The sequence below is a fragment of the Ptychodera flava genome, chromosome 4 (assembly GCF_041260155.1).
Source record: "Ptychodera flava strain L36383 chromosome 4, AS_Pfla_20210202, whole genome shotgun sequence".
NCBI classification, from domain to species: Eukaryota; Metazoa; Hemichordata; class Enteropneusta; family Ptychoderidae; genus Ptychodera; species Ptychodera flava.
Window position 1 is genome coordinate 33,282,805 of NC_091931.1, and position 22,889 is coordinate 33,305,693.

Here is a 22,889-nt window from a genome sequence, read left to right on the forward strand (position 1 = left end):
TCCCATCATACCAAATATGAAGGGTGTAGCACTTGTGGTTACTGAGTTTTGGACAAATATGTATATTTGAGGTCAAAGGTCATTGAGGTCACATTAAATTTTTTCAAAATAATTGTATTGCTAAGTTATCCCTATATACCAAAAATCAGACCTCCAGCTCTATTGGCTCGCTCAAACTTAGATATGAGCATAATTAATGAGGTACAATATGTGGCGTCATAAGGTGTCCCATCATACCAAATATGAAGAGTGTAGCACTTGTGGTTACTGAGTTATGCACAAATATGTATATTTGAGGTCAAAGGTCATTGAGATCACTTGACATTTTGTCAAAAAAATTGTATTGCTAAGTTATCCCTACATACCAAAAATCAGACCTCTGGCTCTATTGGCTCGCTCAAAATTAGATATGCACATAATTAATGAGGTACAATATGTGGTGTCATAAGGTGTCCCATCATACCAAATATGAAGGGTGTAGCATTAGTGATTACTGAGTTATGGACAAATGTGTATATTTGAGGTTAAAGGTCACCAAGGTCACGTGACATTTTGTCAAAAAAATTGTATTGCTAAGTTATTCCTATATACCAAAAATCAGACCTCCAGCTCTATTGGCTCGCTCAAAATTAGATATGCACATAATTAATGAGGTACAATATGTGGCGTCATAGGGTGTCCCATCATACCATATATGAAAGGTTTACCACTTGTGGTTACTGAGTTATGGACAAATATGTATATTCGAGGTCAAAGGTCACCGAGGTCACATGACATTTTTCAAAGTGTCTGAGATATCTGCGTGAACGGATGGACTCACGTGGATGGACTCACGGACTGACATGACCCAATCTATGAGCCCCCTGGACTTTATCTGTGGGGACTAAAAACTGTGTCACTGCATCCTTTTTGCAATATGAATACGATGAGAAACTAAATTTTTATTTTTCTTGGCCTTATACATGGGAGTCTATGTACTGCCTTATACATGGGAGTCTATGGACTGCCTTATACATGGGAGCCTATGGACTTCCTTATACATGGGGGTCTATGGACTGCCTTATACATGGGAGTCTATGGACTGCCTTATACATGGGAGTCTATGGTCTGCCTTATACATGGGAGTCTATGGTCTGCCTTATACATGGGAGTCTATGGTCTGCCTTATGCATGGGAGTCTATGGAGGTGAAAACTAAAAAGTCCTCTACCACGGCCAAATTTGATCGCATTGTGAAACAAATCGATGTGCATCTGTATGAGGTATGGTACTATCCTTGTACCAAGTTTGAACGAAATCGCTCCAGGCGTCTCTGAGATATCTGCGTGAACGGACGGACGCACGGACGGACAGACGGACGCACGGACGCACGGATGGACGGACGCACGCACGGACATGACCAAACCTATAAGTCCCCCCGGACGGTGTCCGTGGGGACTAAAAATCACCCAACACACATGCAAATTCATGAACAGATATCATCTTTAATGTAACTTTCAACAATACATATTAAAATCATAATTTCACCTCTTCTCACAGTAAAATGGAAGTTTATTCAGCTTTTCAGTCTATCATTTTACAGCACACTGTCAAAATATTTTGGAAACTGAAGTTACTGTACATGTAACAACATAATATCATTTGAAAACTTTTCACATTTGACTCGAATACTGGATGATTATGGAAGTCTTATCTGCTAAAATAACATATGTATTATTCAATCAAGGATATCAATTACATGACACACTGTTAAATACTGTTTTTGACAGCAGAAAGTTGCTATTTCAGCCCTGATGGTCCTGTGTCTACCATGATTTGGCTGCTGTGGCAAAGATTGCAGATTGGTTGTAAAATCCTAGAACAAAATAAATTGTACTCTTCTATTAACTGATACTAAAGTCCAACAAATTGTTAAAAATTGCACTGACACATTGCTAGGGATAATGGTACTCCTTGTAATTTTAAAATTGATGTTATAATTAAGCAATAAAGCACACCCAGCGACGGTATACCAAGAGGTTTTGACCAGTTCACGACATATATACACAAGCGATAGCAAGTGCATATGAAGTGAACTGGTCAAAATCAAGTGGTATACCATCACTGGGTGTGTGGTTTATTGCTACTTGTATCGTAACAGTATATTGAAATTCTGGCATGGAACGTCAGAAAAATATTTTTGCTCTTGCCAAAAGCTCGCGCATGTGCCAACCGTGGTATATCGCGAATATACCACAGTCCTTTTCACGTCTCAACCTATCAGATCGACACATTTGCGCTATCAATATACTGGTATGATATAATTGATGACGACTGTAAATACAGCATTGTCACATTGCACAGGTGTACAGGTATGATATTCCACAAAGGATACAGCAAATTCAGGTGTGCCCTGCCAGATGCTACGGTATGTACATGAATGAATAAATAAATTTCCTATGTAAGAACCACACACTTTTCAAACATGTTTTTGATTACTGAATTCTTGTTGAAAAATATTTATGAGTCAGCCTATACCACTTATGACAGCGACTCTACATGAGTTCACGATCAGCGTTGTGAAAAATGAAAGGACATGAATGACAAACAAAAACTCATTGTATTTACCAGGAGGTTTAGCAACGTCTGCAATTTTCATTCAGATAATGTACGCGAACTGCAAGTGCAAGCACATGCCATGCTTATGCCATAGTTATGCACAATACTCGATCACCTTTTGGGATTTGAAATGTTTGTGATTCAAAAACCCATTAGCTATGTAACCTTGCACTGATTGATTTCAGCTATTTATCATTTTTGGAGGAAGTTCCGCAAATCACAGTTCTGTCTGATTTTCACACTTTCAGCCTCTACGAAATGGGGAAGGGGGTTTGAAGCCAAAACCAATGAGTTTCTTTGCATCCACAGTCCCCAAGGTACATCTCATGCATGTCTACTCGTAACTTTTCAGCACTGACTCTTCTGTATTGAGAGCAACACCAGTAAAAGGCAGCCACCTTTTTCTTTGGGATAAATTTTATAACTGTTTTGATCCAGACAACACTTGTACGTGGATTTCTCGTTGTCTGTGTAGCAGTGTAGACCTATGTAGATTTTATTTGATTTGTTTTAGACTTTCTTCATTTTTATCTCCTGTATGTTATTGTTGTTTGCTTTTTTCATTTGTACATATTTCATTTCATTAGGGTGACTGGCTTTGTATAGGTGGTTCGCACCTGTTTCAGTCATCCTATCCTATGTCGGTACACGTATCGTGTCCGCTGTGGATGAATATTATAATAAAAAATAAAATAAATAATTCAATATCCACACCGGTGTGCCATCAAACCACTTTTTGTACGACAATGCGGCTTGTGAGCATTAGCAATCCCCTCGTTTGAGTTCATGAACTCCTGACATAATGGTCACCACTAAACAAATAGTAACATGTCTCATTGTCACTGCAAAAAGATAAGTTTTACACTTTCAGAAAATAATACAAAAAAATAACAGTACAAAATTTAGAAAATTCAGCAAAGGAAATACATTTCGACATATACATATTGTGACATATTAATCTTGCAGCCATGATTCGAATGGTCATGTCATATAATCACCACTGTTCACATTTTAGCCAATAGAACAAGTAACTTACAATACAAAATTCAAACAAACTGTCAAAGGATGGAGACTTTGTCACTTCCGTCTGAATACAGGTGTACACAGCTGCTTCACTTTCTAAACGATATAACCTTCATTTTTACACTAGGAAGTTCGCTAAAATCAAGCGAACATAGTGTTTTTGGCGTCATGGAATACATTAATCTTTTCACTCTGCTGGATAACAAAGTGTTGATTTAAAGCTTGTTGACGCATGCGGAGATTCATGATACGTGAAATTGGACCTTAATTAAATGAGTTTTAGCAAACACAGATTCAGTTACAGTTAATATTATACATTATTATATGTCATTTGCTTAACCCTTTCACCCCCAGTTCCCTGTATACAGGTCCAACTTTACCATAGAAAACAATGGATTTGGGACAAACCATGGTGTGGTGGTGAAATGCTTAAAACTTGGGATGGGAATGTAGCAGCATGCAGTCATCTTATTTGTTGTACAAAGGAACGTCCACATGTACTGACTGAATTTACTGATATTTACGGCTGTTGTGATGTTAAAGTCTGACAACGCTATGGGTTGAAAGTGATGTCTTTTGTAAAGATCGCACAATTAGCCTGCAATAGAAATCTTACATGCTGATATTTTATCTTTCATATCAATTGACACGGTCTACAATTACAACTGTAAAATATGCATATTTTCATTTATAAAGGAATGACATGGCGACTGCAGGCTATACAAAAGACTGGCTATCCCGACAAAAAAAACAATGTCATCATCTAGAATAGGAATCAATAATTGCATATTCTGAGGCACACCCACAACACTTAGTCTTCTTTTTCAAATTAGCTTTGCATGATTGTCGGCACATACAGCAAGAGCCACTTCCTAAATGATGGAAGGCATAATGTGGCCACACCTGCACCTGTCTCTCAGAAAAAGCAAATGCTTGTACAGTAAACAAATCTTAAGTTTTGAATGATTGCATTCCACAAGTTTCAAGAGAAACAAGTTTTTGTAATCTGATTACAATATTATCAGAAAGTACTCAATTTCATATACATATAATTAAAATTGATGAGACACTATTGAACAACAAAGTGTATGTATGGTTTATAAGATTTTCATGTAGTGATATGGGACAGTAACCCCTGATTGGTAACATCCAATAACACAGATCACCAAAAAATAAATTTCTCACTTGTCAACTTTTAGCATTTTGCTGTCCACATTTATCAGACTTTTCATGTAAAGGAAACTTTAGCCTATTGATATATTGTTTCTCGCATGAAAATTTACAGTCTGTAACAAACTAGTGTCTACATGGAATACAAAGGAATGGTACCACATTTTAAACACACGAAAGTAGAGAATGGGTTTCTCTTGTGGGGATGAAGAAAAGGCAATGCACTCTTATCTCAAACATTCACTTCTTCTGCTAGCACAAACCCTTTCGACAGTAGTCAAAATACTGACCTGAAAACCAGGCAGACTGGTGGAAGCATTCACTTAGGCAAGAAGGGCGTACATGGAGGACACTATTCTCTTGCAATTTTCAATTTGAATGATAGGATTAACATCTATACACATAATAATAATCCATGGATATGCTTAACCTGACAAAAATGAAATGTTTTTTTTTCTGTTTGAAAATCATCAATGTTACAAATAATGATTTCATGCTTTCTCAACTCGTAATCAGTCTATTTCTTAGAGCAAGATGGGTTTCCACAATATTGGCAGGTCTACCTCCACCCCAACAGTTACATACCTTCCTCTGTGGCAATACTTCTTTTATCATGATTACATATAAAAATATGAACATACCGGTATTAATAAAGTAGAGATAATACACTTACATGTCAGCTCTCCATCAAGAACAAACAAGAAATGAAGTGGTGAACTACACCTTATGGATAGAATGTTAAAAAATATATTATGGTATAGAAAAGGTTAAACTACATGTTATACGTAAATATGTCTTCAACAAAAAGGTCACTGAAATTCAAGGAAATATTATGTAAATCCCATAAAATTTGAATATTACAGGCAAGGTTTTGACAAAATAAAATGTACGTATGATTATTATTCTCAAGAAATACAGAAAAGGAGAGGTTTGACAAATACAGGTGTTACCTTCAAAGGTCAAGTTTCTGCATGAGACCAATAATATACACCAGCCTCTGGTGATATAACTTAAATGCCAAAATCATCATTACATGTATCTTGACAGAAAAATTGATTCAACGCACATAAAAAATCACCAGGGAAAACTAGACTGCACTCCTTCGCTGACATGAGGACTGAAAGAATATGGTGTAAACATTGCTTCAACAAGACGGATGAAAAGGTCGACAAAATTTTAGTCCAACAAATGGAAGTGTGGAGCTCTGGTTCATCTAGCAAAATATTTCCACAAAGACAAAAACAAATTGATATCCATAACTACATACATGTACAAGCTCATGAGTAGTTCCCTTTGGTTGGAGGCCACGGTTAAATGTTTTGGAAACACTGGTTACGTTACCAACTGACCTCTCTTAGCCTCAGGAAAGCCCCTCTTGATGTTTGGTCACATGAGCGTCTGTTGCACTTTTACATTTAGATATTCTCATGGTCATTGTCAACAAATATTTAAATCCTCGTTAAAGCCCCAATAGTTGCGAATGCATAATAAACCAATCTCAAAATATCTCTCGTTTTCCAAGAGTTTTCTTTGAATTAAGACCCATTAAAGACTTAAAAAGTGGATAACACTGGCGTAAATGTTGAAAGTGGCATGTAAATTTTAATGTCATTTTAGATTTCCTGCAATTTTCAAGGTAGAGAAAATAAAGATTACAACCACAAAATGTTGGCCATCGTGTGTTGTGCATTCAAGTTTATGGCATTATGCTTGTTTTTTTGTGTGTATGTGCAGGAAATACTGCCATTTTTGTATTTTTCTGTGGAGGCGCCATTTTATGCTTGCGGCACCCATTCATTATTCAAATTGTTAAAAACGAGTAGGCATGGTCTAAATCAGCGAGTGGTGGTTAGTTAAGTTTGCACATTTACACGAACCAACTTTGGTTTGAAAACAAAATCATTAAAATAATGCATAAAATTCGCAGCTATTGGGGCTTTAGCTTGATGGTCCATTGTAACAAGTTTTGCAAACTTACAAAGCAGTTATGGCAAGGCATGCTGCATTTCTATGTTTAATAAATAATGCAGGATTGGCAATTAACCTGTACAATTCTATCTTAAGTTTTGAACAACACTAAAGTTACAAAGGCCCCGTTGTACCCAGATGTATATGTTTAATAGTCAAATTAGAAACACTTTTTTTAAGTTATATAATATTATATTTTACTTTATATATATATATATTGTAGGGACCTTAGCCTATAATGTATTATTTTGTTGGGACCAAACTATTTTAATTAATAATTGAATTCCAAAAATTAAATTGAACCTTGCCTTCATAGCAATATCAGCTAAAATGTCAGGGAGAGAAATTAAAGGTAAGGTTGATTTTACTGTCTTTGTTTGGTAGGCTGTTCATAGGCTAACTTATTTCGAAGTTAACGTTCAACAATTTACAATCTCTGAACTAGAGTTCCAGTCCCCTTGAGCACTGGAGAAGCTTGTCTTGTCTTCAGGGTTCTCAAGTGACTGAAAGAAAGTGCATGTTTTCAATATTGGTATTCAAACTGAGCTACATCTATCACAGCTTGAGGGAATGATGGTGGGAACGGATCCACTGATCCTTAGACATGTCAAACTATCGGCATAACGCCACAGAATAAGTAGTGATTAGTGTGTAAATAAAGGAACCGATTACAAAGTGCCTACGATTTCATGACAAGAGGTATAATACCGGAACTAGCACATGCGATGTACAGAGAGAGCATCGCTATCCCAAACATCAATATCACAAGTTTCCTGAAGCCCAGACCGTCCACAAACTCCCACCAAACGTTCTTTGCCACGATCATTGCACTCTGTGTGACAGTGCTGTCACTTGCCAACAAACTAGCACTGCCCCTGGATGGTACAAACTTTCCCTGCATCCTTCCGAGGAGCATTGCAGCACCTCTCTTTCCGGTCCGCTTCGTCAGTTTGCATAGCAACGCGAGGACTTCCCTGTCAACTCCTCTTCTCTCTGCCATCATCAGGGGCGTCTGACCATGCTTGTTACTACGGAAACAAAAAATACATCAAGTGATCACAATTCATTATGTCATGATGTATTCTCAAAATTTACAATCTACTTTGAAGTAGTCGAAGGAGTACATAAATACCATGAAATGACTCAGAAATTTGCACGATGTCAACAATAACAAAAACAACAACAACCATCATCATACACGACTGAATCTTTCAGTCTCGTTGATTATTTGAAGATTAGTGGGCACAACTTTTGTTGCTAACTAAAGGGGATTTTCTTAGGGGCACTAAATAAAAGTGATAGTATGAGTGGACTCCCTAGGTTACTAACAGTTCAAACACAATTTATTTGTGTCCACTAATGTTCAGTCTTGTCTCTTTTACCGATTCTACGTATGCTTGAGATAGATTTCTGGTAAAACTTAAAAAAAAGTGCTATGTTTCAGCACGGTTCGTTAGTGGAGGGATCTAAGTGCAGATCTAATGACCGTGTTTACGTCAAAATGCACAAGTACAAAAATAAGATGGCACTTTTATAATAATATAAGTAAGACATTCCCACTGTGAGTCACTTACATTTGGTTTACTTGGACGCCATGTTCACTTAGGAAATTTACCGTTTCGATGTGCCCACACAGGTGTAAGGGTGTATTTCCCAAGTTATCAGCTGCTGTGACATCACAGCCGAATTCATCAAGGATCCGTAAACACTCTGCGCTCCCTCTGCAAGACGCCATGTGAGCTGCGTTCCTTCCGCGATGGTCCGTAATGTTAGGGTCAAATCCGCAGGCAAGAAGCCGTTGCAGTCGGTCGACGTCGCCTTCTGCACATGCCTGGATGATCAGAGGAGTTGTAGAATTGGAATGTGTTTCTTCAATCATGCTCATCAATGGAGACGCCTCTGAAATCTCCTCGACCTCCATCTTGAGCAGTTCTCTTCCGTTCCCTGTTGTGGCTGTTACACTGTCTGTCACTCCCCCCTCAGAAATAACAAAACACAAATCTCGACACCAATATCTGCCGTTCAGATTCAAGTAAAGAAAAATAATATAAACAAGAAACCATACCAAAGCATATCTTTATCTCATGACTGCATTTTAATCCCAAACATACCATAAAGATCACGATTATTTATTTATAATACACCGGAAGTTAGGGAGTATGTAATACAGATGAACTTCTGCATTGGAAAATGGCTGCTTACATTACATAGCAGTGAAATTTTTGGGGTAAGGGTAACTGTTCACTTGTACTCGTAATAATCTGTTGTTTTAACTCCTTTTGCAGCTTATGTGACCAGGCAAAATTTTTGGCAATATATCTAGGTAACAGTTTAGAGGCTTACACCCAAGAGCGTCCGCTTGCCCTGTCACTTGTCTATGTGATGCAAGTGATCTACGTATTATTGTAAATGTCAGTCCAAAATATATTGGGCATTGGTGATTTACAACGTAGATAAATGGTGAACGTGGTTTGGGAGTGAAAGTATTTACGATTTGCAGATTCACAGAATTTGAATATTTAAATATAACATTCTTGGCTGCTGCACAAATCCGTTGTTATGTTTAGCAGTACCAGCTTCTTCCCTTGCCTTGTTCACATTTAATTAAATTTAATAAGTACACAAATTTCAGGTCAATTTCTTTGTCAATGAATCAGGCGACACGTGCCAATAATACAATACACCGCTCGGTTAACAACCACTGTAATTGCTGCCATTGGGATAAAATATATTGTAATACATTACAAGGGAAAAACATCAACAGCATGGTTGGTAGAAATGCATTTTAAAATTGATGTTCAGACGAATAGTAATAATTGAATAAATATGATTTTGAGGAAGGTAGCATCATTATTAAGGGATACAGTCATCGGAACTGCGTTCAAAGGTCATATGGGACCCATACGACCAATGTAAACTGTATCCAAGGTATGATGGTGATTGATGAAAGTTAAAACATGTCTGTTATAATCTACCGTACATTGTATAATTTAAATATTGCAGCTATGATTATGAGGTGCATCTATATTTTGCTCAAAATACATTGCTTGTACACAAGAAAGTCACACAGGCGCAGTTCCGATGACTGTTTCCCTTTAACTGATGTGATATCTCTCAGCTTCATTTTTTCATGATACTGTGATATGTTCAGATTTTAGTAATTGGGGCAATCTGTGGCACAATACGCAACATTGCGCTGCAGTACACAACTGAATCTAGTGGTTCTGCTGAAAACATTGTACACGTAGCACAATGGGACATGCACATCATCTTCAAAATGATGCTGCCAAATCGCATCTTGGCGAGAAAAACTAAAACTATCAGCCAATAATATTTTACTTTGTCTTTTTGGCTATGACTTTGAATATGAATTACTTCCAACTTAGAGATTGTATGATTGGATAGCATATCCACATGTCCCCCATATGTAGCCAACTTGTCTATCAACATGCTGTGTCACCAGGGTAACATTCCACTACAACTTTCTAGTAATGAAAATGGTGACCGACACACTTTCCCCAATATCAGTTTGCCGCAAAGCTGTTTTTGCAACCAAGTGTGACATTTTACTGTTCTTTCTGTGGGTATAAAGTTTGAAGTTTGAAATTAAACCACAGACGTCATGCCCAATATTTTTGTTTTCGTTATGCGATATTAAGTACAACAAAATGATATATTTAATTAAAGCGATAGACCTTGCATTGTAAAAGGTAGACTCTTGAAAGGTCACTGAAACTGAAAGTTGCAGGTGCACAGGACTTAGATTGTCGGATGTCGCTTCTCAATAATCACTGAACGCAGGGCAGACCAGGAATGGTTCACTTTATGAATGGAGACCACCAAGCACCGATCATCCTAAATTCGATTTCGTAAACTTTATTTCTATTCATAATTTGAACTTATTTCACATTAAGCCTACATCACACTTTTTTCTATCAAGCTTACAAGCAATTTGTTTGTTATTCTGTGCCACATTGAAATATAATTATACTAAATTTATACATATGTCAATTGTGACAAAATTAGAGAAAGCGTACTATCAATTTTCCCCAAATGTAATGTTGCATAATTATCTTCACAACAGGACTTTCAGGAGCCATTTTCGGGTTTGCGGAGGATCTTGCACTGTTCAGTTTGGTTTATTATAGCCATATACAATTTTTCTGAAGTGTCCCTTCTTTGAGCTTTTGTGAAAATTTATTTTACGTGTTAATGTAATCACAAATGTACATTTCATAGTTCATTTGCAGTCTACTAAACATTTCAGGCCACAAAACCAGTTTTATTGCCACATGTGACACTTAGAAGATAAAAAGACCATATGCACATGATATTCCCTGCTTTTCTAAACCAAATATAAAGCAATGAATGCATTCTGATATATTATCAATCCTTCTTTTGACTTACTTGCGAACAGCAATTTTCAGATTCTGTAAACTTGTCTTGTACAGCTGCCAGAGGTAATAAGTAGGCATTTAGGGTCAACAAATCCATGGCAATTCTATTTCTATATAACACAGATTGACTACAGAGTCAGCTTTGAGTTAATCAGCTCTAAGCTGGGTCATCTCAGTTCTTGCTGCATCCTAGAAGTTGTAGCATGAATACAATTAATCCACAATAGCCATTTTGAACTGGTCTTCTAACATCATACATTATGATTCTTGCCACTAAATTTATAATATTGTCTATTGTTTTTATGACCTCATAACATTGTAACCTTTTCCTTGACAGATAATTTTTTTTTCAAAAGAACGAGTGTGCTGAGGGGCCAATATGGGGTAAACACAAACAAGAGAGATCAGAGCCCCTGACATGGATACCGGCAAAATTGACCAGCTTGATCTGCCCATGCCCAGCGGCAGTGCGAACCATGATGAATTTGACCCACAAATGGCAAATTGTATCGTTGCTGATGCAGCCAGTAGAGTTGGTAATGGCCATAGAGATGTCAATGAAAACCACACAGTAAGAGAAACCATCCGTAACTCTGACACCGTTCCGGTCACAAACGGAATAGCGGAAGCCATCGCCTTACCACCTGCGGGACCTCTCACTGGTCTGCAGTTGTCCAATGGAAGCAGAGGCGCTGAATCCTACTCAACGACTTCATCAAAGTGCGGCACTGTGGATCCTGGGCATCTACCACAGTGTAAAAAGCATCCACTGAATTTGAGGAATTTTGAAAGTGCCACCATAAAGCAGAGATTGGAAGATCTCCTTTCAGGAACAGAAAATGATCAGGCAGAGAGCTGGAACTTCTCAGAGAGCGAGTCCTCTGACACCTCCGAAGCTGTGAACTCTGAAGGCACCACACCTGTCATTCCAAATGACAGCCTTTTGTCAAAAGAAGCCGTACCAAGTGCAATAAGTCAAGAGGGAGAGGAAAGTCATGAACTTTTCTCAAGTGATGACAGAGATGTCCCATTTGTCCCAAAAACTGTGCCTGTTGCTGATATTTTAGACAATGATGATGATGATGATCTTGAAGTTAAGTATCTGAAACAGATTGACTTTGATGTAGATGATCTTGATAATGAGGTTTTGAGTGAGGAATCCCTGAGTGCCTCGTCAAAAATCCTGGAAGAATCTATCATTCGGGGAAGAGATATTGAAAACCTGCCTGTGGAACAGCAATCCAGTTTTGAAGTTACGTGCCCCAGAGACTGGGGTATTGAAGGTAGCGGTGCTAACTTTGTAGGCTTCAGTAGGAATGATGATGAAGAACCGGAATTATGCAAAATGTCAATATTTACAGAGTCACTGCGCGTGGATAATGATGTGAATGTTAACAATTTTCCAAGTGTGCAAATGGAATCAAATTCTGAGAAACAAACTGAAACTCTGCCTTCTGAAGACATCGCTCCAGACAAACAAGCTTCTGTAGAACCCACTTCAAAATCATTTCCTTCCATAATAACAGGTGAAAAGCCTGATCTCGTTCCATCTGCTACCTCAACCAGAGACAATCCTAAGTTTCATTTTCTGGGAATGGAAGAATTCTGGGAAAGTGACCCGGCGACAGAAACAAGCAAAGATGGTGAAGAGGCAGAAGGGTTTTCTTTATCCTGGCCAGGAGTTTCCAGGCATCATCGACTGCTGAGGCGGCGTCAGCTGTCGCAGCATGAGAACCGCAGAACAGTTTCAAGCGCAAATGCATCTCCTCATGCAAAGACCCAAGAGAAGCAGAGTCCAGGTGCGTTGACGTCTGAGAACAAGCAGAGCAACGTTTGTGAGCCGATTGTACTACCCTGTAATTGCAAAGGTGAATTTTCTGTGGAGGATGAGTTCAAGGCTAGTGCTAGCGGCAATAGCAGGCATGATTCCAAAGGAAAAAGCTGGTTGGATGATTTTGCAAGTGTCAAACATGAACTAGGTGGGCGTGGAGACAACCTATCAACCAATGATGAGCAGAAGCTCAGTTTACTGGAGACGGACAGTAGCTATGTAACTGGAGATTCTATCAACTCAAGCGAAAATGAAACTCTGAGCGAAGATGATCCCATGACACCAGAACTGTTTTTTGATGCACTTCCCACTGAAATTACCATGAATATTTATTCCTATTTCACTCCCAAGGAGTTGCTGCTCTATGTCGCTCCAGTGTGCAGGAAGTGGTACGAGATGGCCCACGACCCGATACTGTGGCAGCAGTTTGTCGTACATGCCAATGAGAACATTGATTCTTACGAACTCTGCAAGATCATCAGGAGAGCAACCCTCCTGAAGCATCTGAGTCTGAGGGCTCGCGATAAACTCAACATCACCGAGATCAAAATGATCACTATTCACTGCATGCATTTACAGAAACTGAACTTGGGATTCTGCGACAACGTCAACGAGAAAATCATCGACGTGATCACGCAGAACTGCAAGAATTTGGAATGCGTGAATGTGGAAGGCTGTGAAAAGATTACAGATAAGTGTATTTCATATCTGGCTTCGCTGCCAAAATTGAAATCACTTAATATGTCCCACTGTATCAAAATAACTGACACTGGAATTATAAATCTGGCAGTTTTATGTGAAAAGCTGGGAGAGGTCAATATCGATGGAATCCCATGGATAACTGACAAGTAAGTTACTCCATATACAATAATATTTTGTGAATAACCTTATTATTATACATTTTTAGTCAGATTTTACTTGGAAAAAGTCAAAGCGTTTTTGGGATGCTCGTCTCGCAATATATTGCACTGTGATCTGTTTTAAAGCTTCCAATGATCTCAGTATCTTCAATATACATACCAAGTTTTGTCAATTTTGATCAAGTCAATTCAGATATATTTCCCCAATTAGGAAAGTCCATTAAATATGCAAATTAGCAAGTATCTTTCATGTCACGCCTTAACACTTTCACGGCTGATATATCTTGGTATAATCAACATTTGTAGCAAATCTCATCAAATTGTTTGCAGTCGTTCTCAATGTATATCCGTTTTTTCTAAAATCATTAACTATGCAAATGAGCAAAAAGTGAGCAAACCACACCCACCAAACAGTTTAACACTAATCAGTTCTTGCCATTCACAAACTGAATCTATGTACCAGATTTGATTCTGATCTGATGAGCCGCTTTGAGATATCAAGCGCACAGACGGACAGACAGACAGACAGACATCGCTGCGACATTAGCTCACGTGTGTGAACACGTGAGCTAATGAAAGCAAAAGTTCAAAACAGCTGCCAGTAATTTGTGTAATTTTGACTGAAGAACAAATGGTCATTTCCACTTTGACGTTGTTCAATGTTGTAAAAATTTGCATTGTCAGCCAAAGGCATACATCTTGAGTGATAACTTGACAAAGGCCAAGTTATCAAAGTGGTTGCTAGGATACTGATATGATTGTTGTCCTTCACACACAGCCAACATGTTATCTGCCATTACAATGACGATGACTCACAAATGTGTGGTCTGCAGGTGGCAACTTTCCTTTCAACTATCATTCATGATAAATGTGTAACCACCCTCCTTAGGTGAAGGAATCAGTTCACTGTTACAGTCAATTTTATTTCCGCAAGTTCAGTTCTTAATTTTTGCTCTTTTCTACTCATGGAAGTTAATTGTTGAAATTTCAACTTGTCACATTGGTCATTTCTTTGCTGTAATCCAATCATGAGCAAGTATGCGTACAAATTGCCTTCTCTTTTGAAATGTATAGCATTTTCTGTCATTTTTGTGTTAGATTCGAAAGTTACATTGTCACATTTATCAGAGTGGTAAAAATTTACCTGCACTTGATATAAATCCTTTGGGATTATGATGGTGTTCATACAAATTGACAGGTTCCATGGAATTTCTGTCCAAAATTTTCTATGGAATAGCATCAAAGAGGAATTGATATTTGTACTTAAAGGGATGTAGTCGTCAGAACTGCGCTCAAAGGTGGTATGGGACCCATACAACCCATGGCAACAATGTATCCAGGGCACAGTGGTGATTGATGACAGTTAAAACATGTCTGTCATAATCTATCATTGTATAATTTAAATGTTGCAGCTATGATGATGATGTGCATCTACGGTAGATATCGTGCACGAAATGCATTGTTTGTAAACAAGAAACTCGCACAAGCAGAGTTCCGACGACTATATCCCTTTAACAATAAGGATAATTCACATTTTTATTGCAGTGCTGTAAAGCTGCTTGCCACAGAAAGAAAACACATTCTGAAAGCAGTGTATCTTGATGGTGCTGAAATGACAGATGTCACCGTGGAGTACATCTCCCAGTGCAAGAATTTACAAGTCTTAAGTGTCTCCTTTGCTGAACAGTTTACAGATATCTCTCTTCGATACATTAAGGTGGGTCATGATGTTTGACCTGTGACCTGCAATTGATCGCGTTTCTGCACTGCTGCAAGACGATGGGAAATGTTGCAGAAAATGGAACGACAAAAGAGTCAGACCAGTTACATGGAATGCACCATGTAGTACAGCAACTCTCATAAATGTAATTGTATCTTCTACACATTACAACACGGCTGTGATATTCTTTGGCAGAGAAACTTCTCATCCACAGCCTAATCATTTGTGCATTATTGTAATACTTTGTCACATATTCTACTTTCCACAGGCAATACATGTAAAACACAAGATGACTCGTTTTCAAGCAATTGAGAAAAACACAAACTGAATTATCACAACAACAAAGCAATTACAAATGAATATAAAAAGTATATAGTGTATTAGACGAAATTATCCTTGGCAATAAATTTTTTTATTTCCTAAATATATTGAAACGCTAAATGATGACTAATTTACACAGTCATCATGCAGCAAAAATTTTGTCTATTCATATGAATGGAACTTTGTTTATTTTTTTAGGCTTTAAGAAACCTACGGCATCTCAGACTGAAAAGAGGAGTGGAATACTCTGACAAAGCCATGACAGAAATGTTCCTGTGCCGAAATTTACACCAGCTGACGCATTTGAACTTGACCGAGTGCTCAGAACTCAGTGATAAAGCATTGGAATATATTGCAAAAGGGTAAGCTGTTAAGGCATGGCTTTAGATTATGGAATTCAGATGAAACTCTATCACAATATCACTTCTGAACATGTCACAGTTCAATCATTATCATTTGAAAAGAAATACTTGTCCGAAGCTTTAGGCAAGACTACTTGAAATTACATTTATAGAAATATCAAAATTACCAATACTCTGTTATTTATGTTATGGTTGTTATGCTATGATTATTATGATTGAAAATAAATGAAATCATAATCAATATCAGGGCTATTCAATACGATCCAAAGGGGATGTTTGTATTCTTCTGTTAAAAATATCTTGAAACAAGCAGATTGCATTTTCTCCCATTTCAGGTAGTTCAGAATCAGAATAAAAATATCCAGGTACCTAGAAAATCACTGAGACACATACACTGCCATCTCTGGCAGGTTATGTGTATTAAAAAATCACTGTTTATGTATGTCCAGGCAAGAAAAATCAGTGACATCCATGTTTGTGTTAAAAGAGATTTCAGAGGGCAGAATCTGTCTACATTCATTATATGTGACTTATATTGCCTTGTCAGTTTTCAAGGGATACAGTCATCAGAATTTCGCTCAAAGGTCGTATGGGACCCATATGACAAATGTAAACACTGTATCCAAGGTACAATGGTGATTGATGAAAGTTAAAACATGTCTGTCATAATCTACATAGTATAATTTAAATGTTGCAGCTAAGATGATGAGGTACATCTAGATATTGTGCATGAAATACATTATTTGATAGTAAATGACGAACTGGCAGGAAAAGGGTAATTATTATTGTTATTAACCCTTTGCACCCTAACCCCCTGGTACTCTATGACGTCATCGGACATTTATGTCCGAGCCGGGTTCAAAAGTTTAATTCTTTATTTCGGACGATGAGCATGTCCATATATATAAATGATTACAGAATTGGGGGAAAAAATGATACAGAAATGGTGACATCAAGAAAAATTCATTTATGGCTTAGACCATGAAGATATATTTCTGTACAAAGAAACTCATGAGGGCGTGATCAGGCAGTCGTCAGGAACATCCATAATATCACCACGATCAACTCAAATTTTAAATGGAAAAAAACTCTCCTTACTCCTAAAGTCAACTTGACATACAAATGTACTCAAAATCATTTTCCTATCACCTTTTTCATGTTATTCTCTTTTCAAAGGACAGTAGTAAAATTGATATTTTCTTTTGTATTTGGTTAGATGCAAGAAGCTTCATCACATGGCACTGTGCTGGTGCTGGGACATTACAGAAACTGGTCTTGTGCATGTCATTGACAATTGCAGGTAAATTAATATTCAGTTATTTAATCTTGTATTTCAGTGTTGAACAACAAACATAAACGGTACACGTATTTTCATTGAACCAAAACAGGAGATGCAACGTCCAGTGACATCTGAGAATTTCACGATGTACATGTACTTTTGTGAGCAGTAGACTGACTTGGGAACATTCTCTAAAATTGGATATTCTGCTATCATGTAAAATATGCAAGCTAGCCCCAGGGACTGTGTTCAATCATGGTAGACCCTGGATCGCTCCAGGGTCTCTACCTATGGCTTAATTGCAGGGCATGCACAGTTTCCATTGTGTTTATGAATATTATGTTTTGGGAAGGACAGATATCGTTGCATTGTTTTCTGTAACTATGACAGTTTAACGCAATGGGAGGTAAAAGGTATGGATCATTCAAAAATCTGGTTCCCATATTTCAAAGCAACTGAACAATGACATAAATTGTGCCAGACACAGCGTTTTGTTTCCTATTTCATGAAAGAATGCAGATTTCATCTAAGGGATAAACACGGGGCTGCAAACAAAATTCCAATTTATTGTGGCATCCATGTTCCATTTACAGGGAAATGGAGACTCTGGATCTGCTAGGTTTAGACAAGATCCTTGGAACGTGCTTTATGAGAATTCCAGAAAAAATGCCAAAGCTACATTTCCTGGATCTGAGGCAATGCCATAGAGTAAGTTGCCATACACCTATTTCACATCTATCTCAGGCCCGCAGGCCCATGAAATGATTGTGTGATATGAATGTGTTGTATGTGGTTTTTGTGTGTCCCTGGTGTAATTTTAGGTGCTGTTCTTGAGCATGTAAACATACATTACTGGAGTTAAGAATATGCAACAGCATGTTTTCTGTATTAGTTTTGCATTTATCATACTAAACACGATAGTTCTGATGGTCTGTTGTTTGTGGTCAAAGTGTACACTGAGACAAGTTATTAATAAGTTAGTAATAATGTGCAGATTATTATTTGGAGAGAGTGTAAGCCTAGATGACCATCCATTAACAATGAGAGTGCACAATTACATCCTGGATACAAAATCTGTTTTATTGCACTCATCTGATCCATGGAGTATTATAGTGACCATCAAAAGCCAATCAAAAAGGCAGCAATTATTTTCCTAGAATAACCTCATTGCCGATCATGTAACTCTGTGATTACTGTAAGCAAATAAGATATGAATAGTGTTAAAAAAGAATAAAACAGATCGATTTCTATCGAGAAAAAGAAAATTGCAAATGTGAATTTACTATTACTCCAGTATTGCAATTCTTTGAGTTTGATAATGATTGAAGTGAGCAGAAGTTTCACTGAGAGTTTAATTGGGATATAGTTGGTTCAGGGGTATTTTGAATAAATAGCAGGCAATCGTGAAACAATCAGAACCACATACAGATATGGTATGGCCAGAGACATTCAGTGAAAAGTTAGAAAAATAAGTAATATTTTCTATTTCAGGTTGTTCCAGTAGGTCAGTGTGGTAAAACATGTTCAAATTTATAAACAAACCTACAAAATTTGTTGTGAAATAGGAAATGGCATATTTTCAGAATCACTAGCACACCAATACCACGGAATAAGTAGTATTACAATAGGATATGTCACCATCCAATGTACAGAGCACTGCTACATTGTATCTGCTTACATTCAGAGATGAGACAAAAGCTCAATTTGAAGAGTATGGCTAACTCTGCACGTACATATTTACTATAATAATATTTTGATCTCTTCAGATCTCAGACAGTATGCTGACAGAGTTGGTGCTGAAGAAGAGAAATCTGGTGATCATCAATTACTATGGCGATGAAGTGATGCCATACACCTTCTAGAAAGTCATAGCAACCACAAACTTGTTCAGTTAGAACAGAGACAGACGATATAATGATTTGAATGTTGTGATCAAAGCACATGCATATTCTTGGGTGCTGTAGGTTTGAAATTCCGTAGGAGCCATGGATCACAAAAAACACCATGCACAAGAAATGAAATTATTTTTCTTTTGGTGCTGGCCATGTTCCATACTCCCTCTGAAAACAAGTCTTTATCATAAAACTGATTCTTTTGAAATCCTCTGTCATGACATGTTCACATGTAGCTCACACCGTGCCAAATCTTACCATGAACTGAATTGCAAATAATTATGTACAATGTACTTATCAAAGTTGTAAAGACCCATGGATGATGTCTTTTTTTATGCTGAACAATGTTCAACAATGACACATTGAGCAGTTGCTGATATTTCCTCTCGGAAGAATTGTTGAGATAATCAGGATGTGCAAACTGCAAGAAGATATCAAACCTTTTGTGGTTTCAAGGCAGTCGGAACAACAGGAGGTCCATGCCCAGTCCACAAGGATGTAAGACAGCAACTCCACTAGACACTCACCCTAATGTTAAATCCAACTATGTCTGGGTAGTAATGTCCAGCAATAGAACCGTATGAAGAAGTTGGATCTAGGACAGTCCCCCGTGGACACTAAACACTTACCCTCATCCTTAACCCTGACCGTATCCATCTCAGTAAATGTCTTCATACACCCCCCCCCCCCCCCCAAAAAAAAAAAAAAAAAAAGGAAGAAAAAGGGAATTACATTTCTGGTGCATCTGGGTTTTTTTAGTGTAATTACAATCAGATGTAGGGATAGGCTTGTTGGTGAGATATAGCAACTACAAAGGCCATCAAAAATTAGCAAGGATAACAATGCAGCACATCTCAACATGTTACTTCAAAGTGATCATCCATTTAACAGCCCCAGTGGCACAAAACAATGGAAGAGTGCAACTTTTCATAATTCATATTTTGTAATAGAAAGTACAACTGTTTATTATGTCACCAATGTGTTGTCCTCAAAGGAGTTAGCACACACTGGGTCAAAAATGAAAACTTTTTTCAGAACAAATTAGAAGTACAATTTTCTGGCAGAAAATTTTATTCAATGTGTCCTTCCTTGTTCAAAATTGACAGCTTTATGAATTTGAGTTCAGCCACAGTCCAACTGTGGTTCAGACAATGATCATCCACGCAGGATTGTGACACACGGTGTGCTCAACTACTGCAGCAAGATGCACAGAAAATAGTACTTTTGTGAAATTGCACCAACCCGCAGTCCAGACAGCACAACTCGTGAAGATTTGTGGATGCAAAGCTTTGGACATGAATGAAATTGGATTTCTAGGGAGTTTCCAGCCTCTTAGTCTATCCCAACCCAAAACAACTCCCTAAGTTACTGGTGATTACTGCAAAACACTGTATGTGTACACAGATTCTCCCTTTTGCCAAAGAGGCACACCCTTGATCAAATAGTTAGAAATGCAGTAAAAACATTATTGTCAATACTTCATCAGTATCTGACCTTGTAAAAGTCACTCTTTAAGATGAATTGTTATTTTCAGACTGACTTACAAAAACTGAAAATTTTTGATTGCTAGAATTCCCAGATTACTAATTGATTGGAACCTGCTATAGCAGGAGCGGGCTGGACCGATGCTTCAAAGAATGCTGTTGTTATAACACAGAAAACAACATCCTTTCCCATGAAATTTTACCCAACTGGCAGCTGTTACAATGTAGGGTCAGCTGATTGTGATAACCAATCAACAGTATATTTTCACACGCCAAACTCACGGGAAGTCTTTATTACATACAGATCTTGCATGTTTACATGAACTTTGTTAAGTGTATTAACTAAGTAACTGTGACATGGATTAGGAAGTCCTGAGATAAGAGGGACAAGCTTGGATGAATTTTTAGCTACTATAGACTATAGTTTATAGAAGCTATTGGGATCCGGCGTCCAGCGTCAGTCTGTATGTATGTATGTATGTCCGTTTGTGAGGATGTCTGTCCTCTCAAATATCTTGAGAACCTTGGTACTTACAGATTTGGCATTTATTGTGTAGATGCAAAATATGATTATAAAAAACTTTTTTATTTTTTGATATTGTTGAAAATATGCAAATTAGTGCAAAAAAAGGTGTTTTGGTAAAAAATCGTCTTCATAACCACTGGTCAGACAGCTTTGATATTTGGTATACAGGTCTGGAGGGATGACGTAACGTAGATTTGTTCAAATTGTGATGAAATATGCAAATTTGTATTTTTAAGGAATTTTTTGTCATTTTTGGTCAAAAATTTATTTCATCAAAACCGCTTGTCTGACAGCTTTGGTGTTTGGTATACAGATTCATAGGACTGATCAAAATATGATATATTCAAATTATGATGAAATCTACAATTTTGTATCTTGGGGTAATTTTTGCCATTTATGGTAAAAACATTTGTTTCTCAAAAACTATTTATCTGATATCTTTGATATTTGGTATACAGGTTTCTAGGGGTTATCTAAGGTGTAATATATTGGAATTTGATGAAATCTTCAATTTTTGTATTTTTGGTTCAATTTTTTCCATTTTTGGTCAACATCTTTATTTCTCAAAAGTTACTCATCTGATAGCTTTGATATTTGGTATGAGGTTCCTAGGGTTTATCTGAATGTGATATATTGAAATTATGATGAAATGTTCAATTTTGTATTCTTGCAGCTCATTTTGCCATTTTTGGTCGGGCTCTCCGGAAATGAGCTATCAAAGATATCTTGGAGATAATTTATGGAGATAAACCTCCGTCATCGACACATGTGTCACAAAAAGTTATTCACTACAAAACACAGCGGAGCTCTGTCGACTGTTAGGTCGCTTGTGTTTTCAAAACCGCTGGTCAGACAGCTCTAATATTTGGTATACAGGTCCCCAGGATGAATTTAGTGAGATAATTTCATACATTCAGGAAATACTTTTATATCCATGTCTATAGTAGCTTCAGGGACATTGGCCCTATGTTGTTGATTTTGCAGTGGTTTGGTATTCTTGGAGTAACCTTGCGAAAAAGACAAGATTGTGTAACTTTCTTTCCTTGAGGCAGGTTACGATACATTTCTAATAAAGTCTCTCATATAAATCATGAAAGCAATTGTCTCATTCTGTTTTTTCTTGACCACACACATGACACTTCATAATGAACTTTTAAAGTTTACGCAACAATTTTGGGTCATGGGGACAACAAGAAATGCTGATCAAAAGAATGTGAGAATGTACTTACTATATATATCCCTTTTCCTGCCAAGTCCATATTTCACCATCAGGTCAAGATGGTTAAAATTAATGAAACACAACATATTCCATATGGTGTATTTTAACATAATACTGTACATTTGAAGGCTGTTGAAAACATAAATACTGTAAACTTGATTTTTTTGGACTAAAGGTGCTATAACATACCAAGCCAAGTGGGTGAAAATACGTCATGTTTTGGCTCAATACCACTTTTTA

The 22,889-nt window shown here is 37.4% G+C and overlaps 2 protein-coding genes across 2 annotated transcripts; one reads left to right on the forward strand and one right to left on the reverse strand.

Annotated features, from left to right (window-relative positions):
- Nucleotides 1-1,463: 1,463 nt before the first annotated feature.
- On the reverse strand, nt 1,464-8,726 carry LOC139130374 (ankyrin repeat domain-containing protein 46-like). Its single transcript, XM_070696175.1, has 2 exons — nt 8,333-8,726; nt 1,464-7,786 (listed from the first exon to the last, which is right to left on the reverse strand). Exons 1-2 carry the CDS (start codon nt 8,677-8,679, stop codon nt 7,438-7,440), a joined length of 696 nt encoding a protein of 231 aa, XP_070552276.1. The 5' UTR covers nt 8,680-8,726; the 3' UTR covers nt 1,464-7,437.
- Nucleotides 8,727-8,778: 52 nt separating this feature from the next.
- LOC139130351 (uncharacterized) lies at nt 8,779-22,526 on the forward strand. Its single transcript, XM_070696120.1, has 7 exons — nt 8,779-8,985; nt 11,493-13,834; nt 15,392-15,563; nt 16,086-16,249; nt 17,466-17,549; nt 18,122-18,236; nt 19,295-22,526. Exons 2-7 carry the CDS (start codon nt 11,574-11,576, stop codon nt 19,388-19,390), a joined length of 2,892 nt encoding a protein of 963 aa, XP_070552221.1. The 5' UTR covers nt 8,779-8,985; nt 11,493-11,573; the 3' UTR covers nt 19,391-22,526.
- Nucleotides 22,527-22,889: the final 363 nt, after the last annotated feature.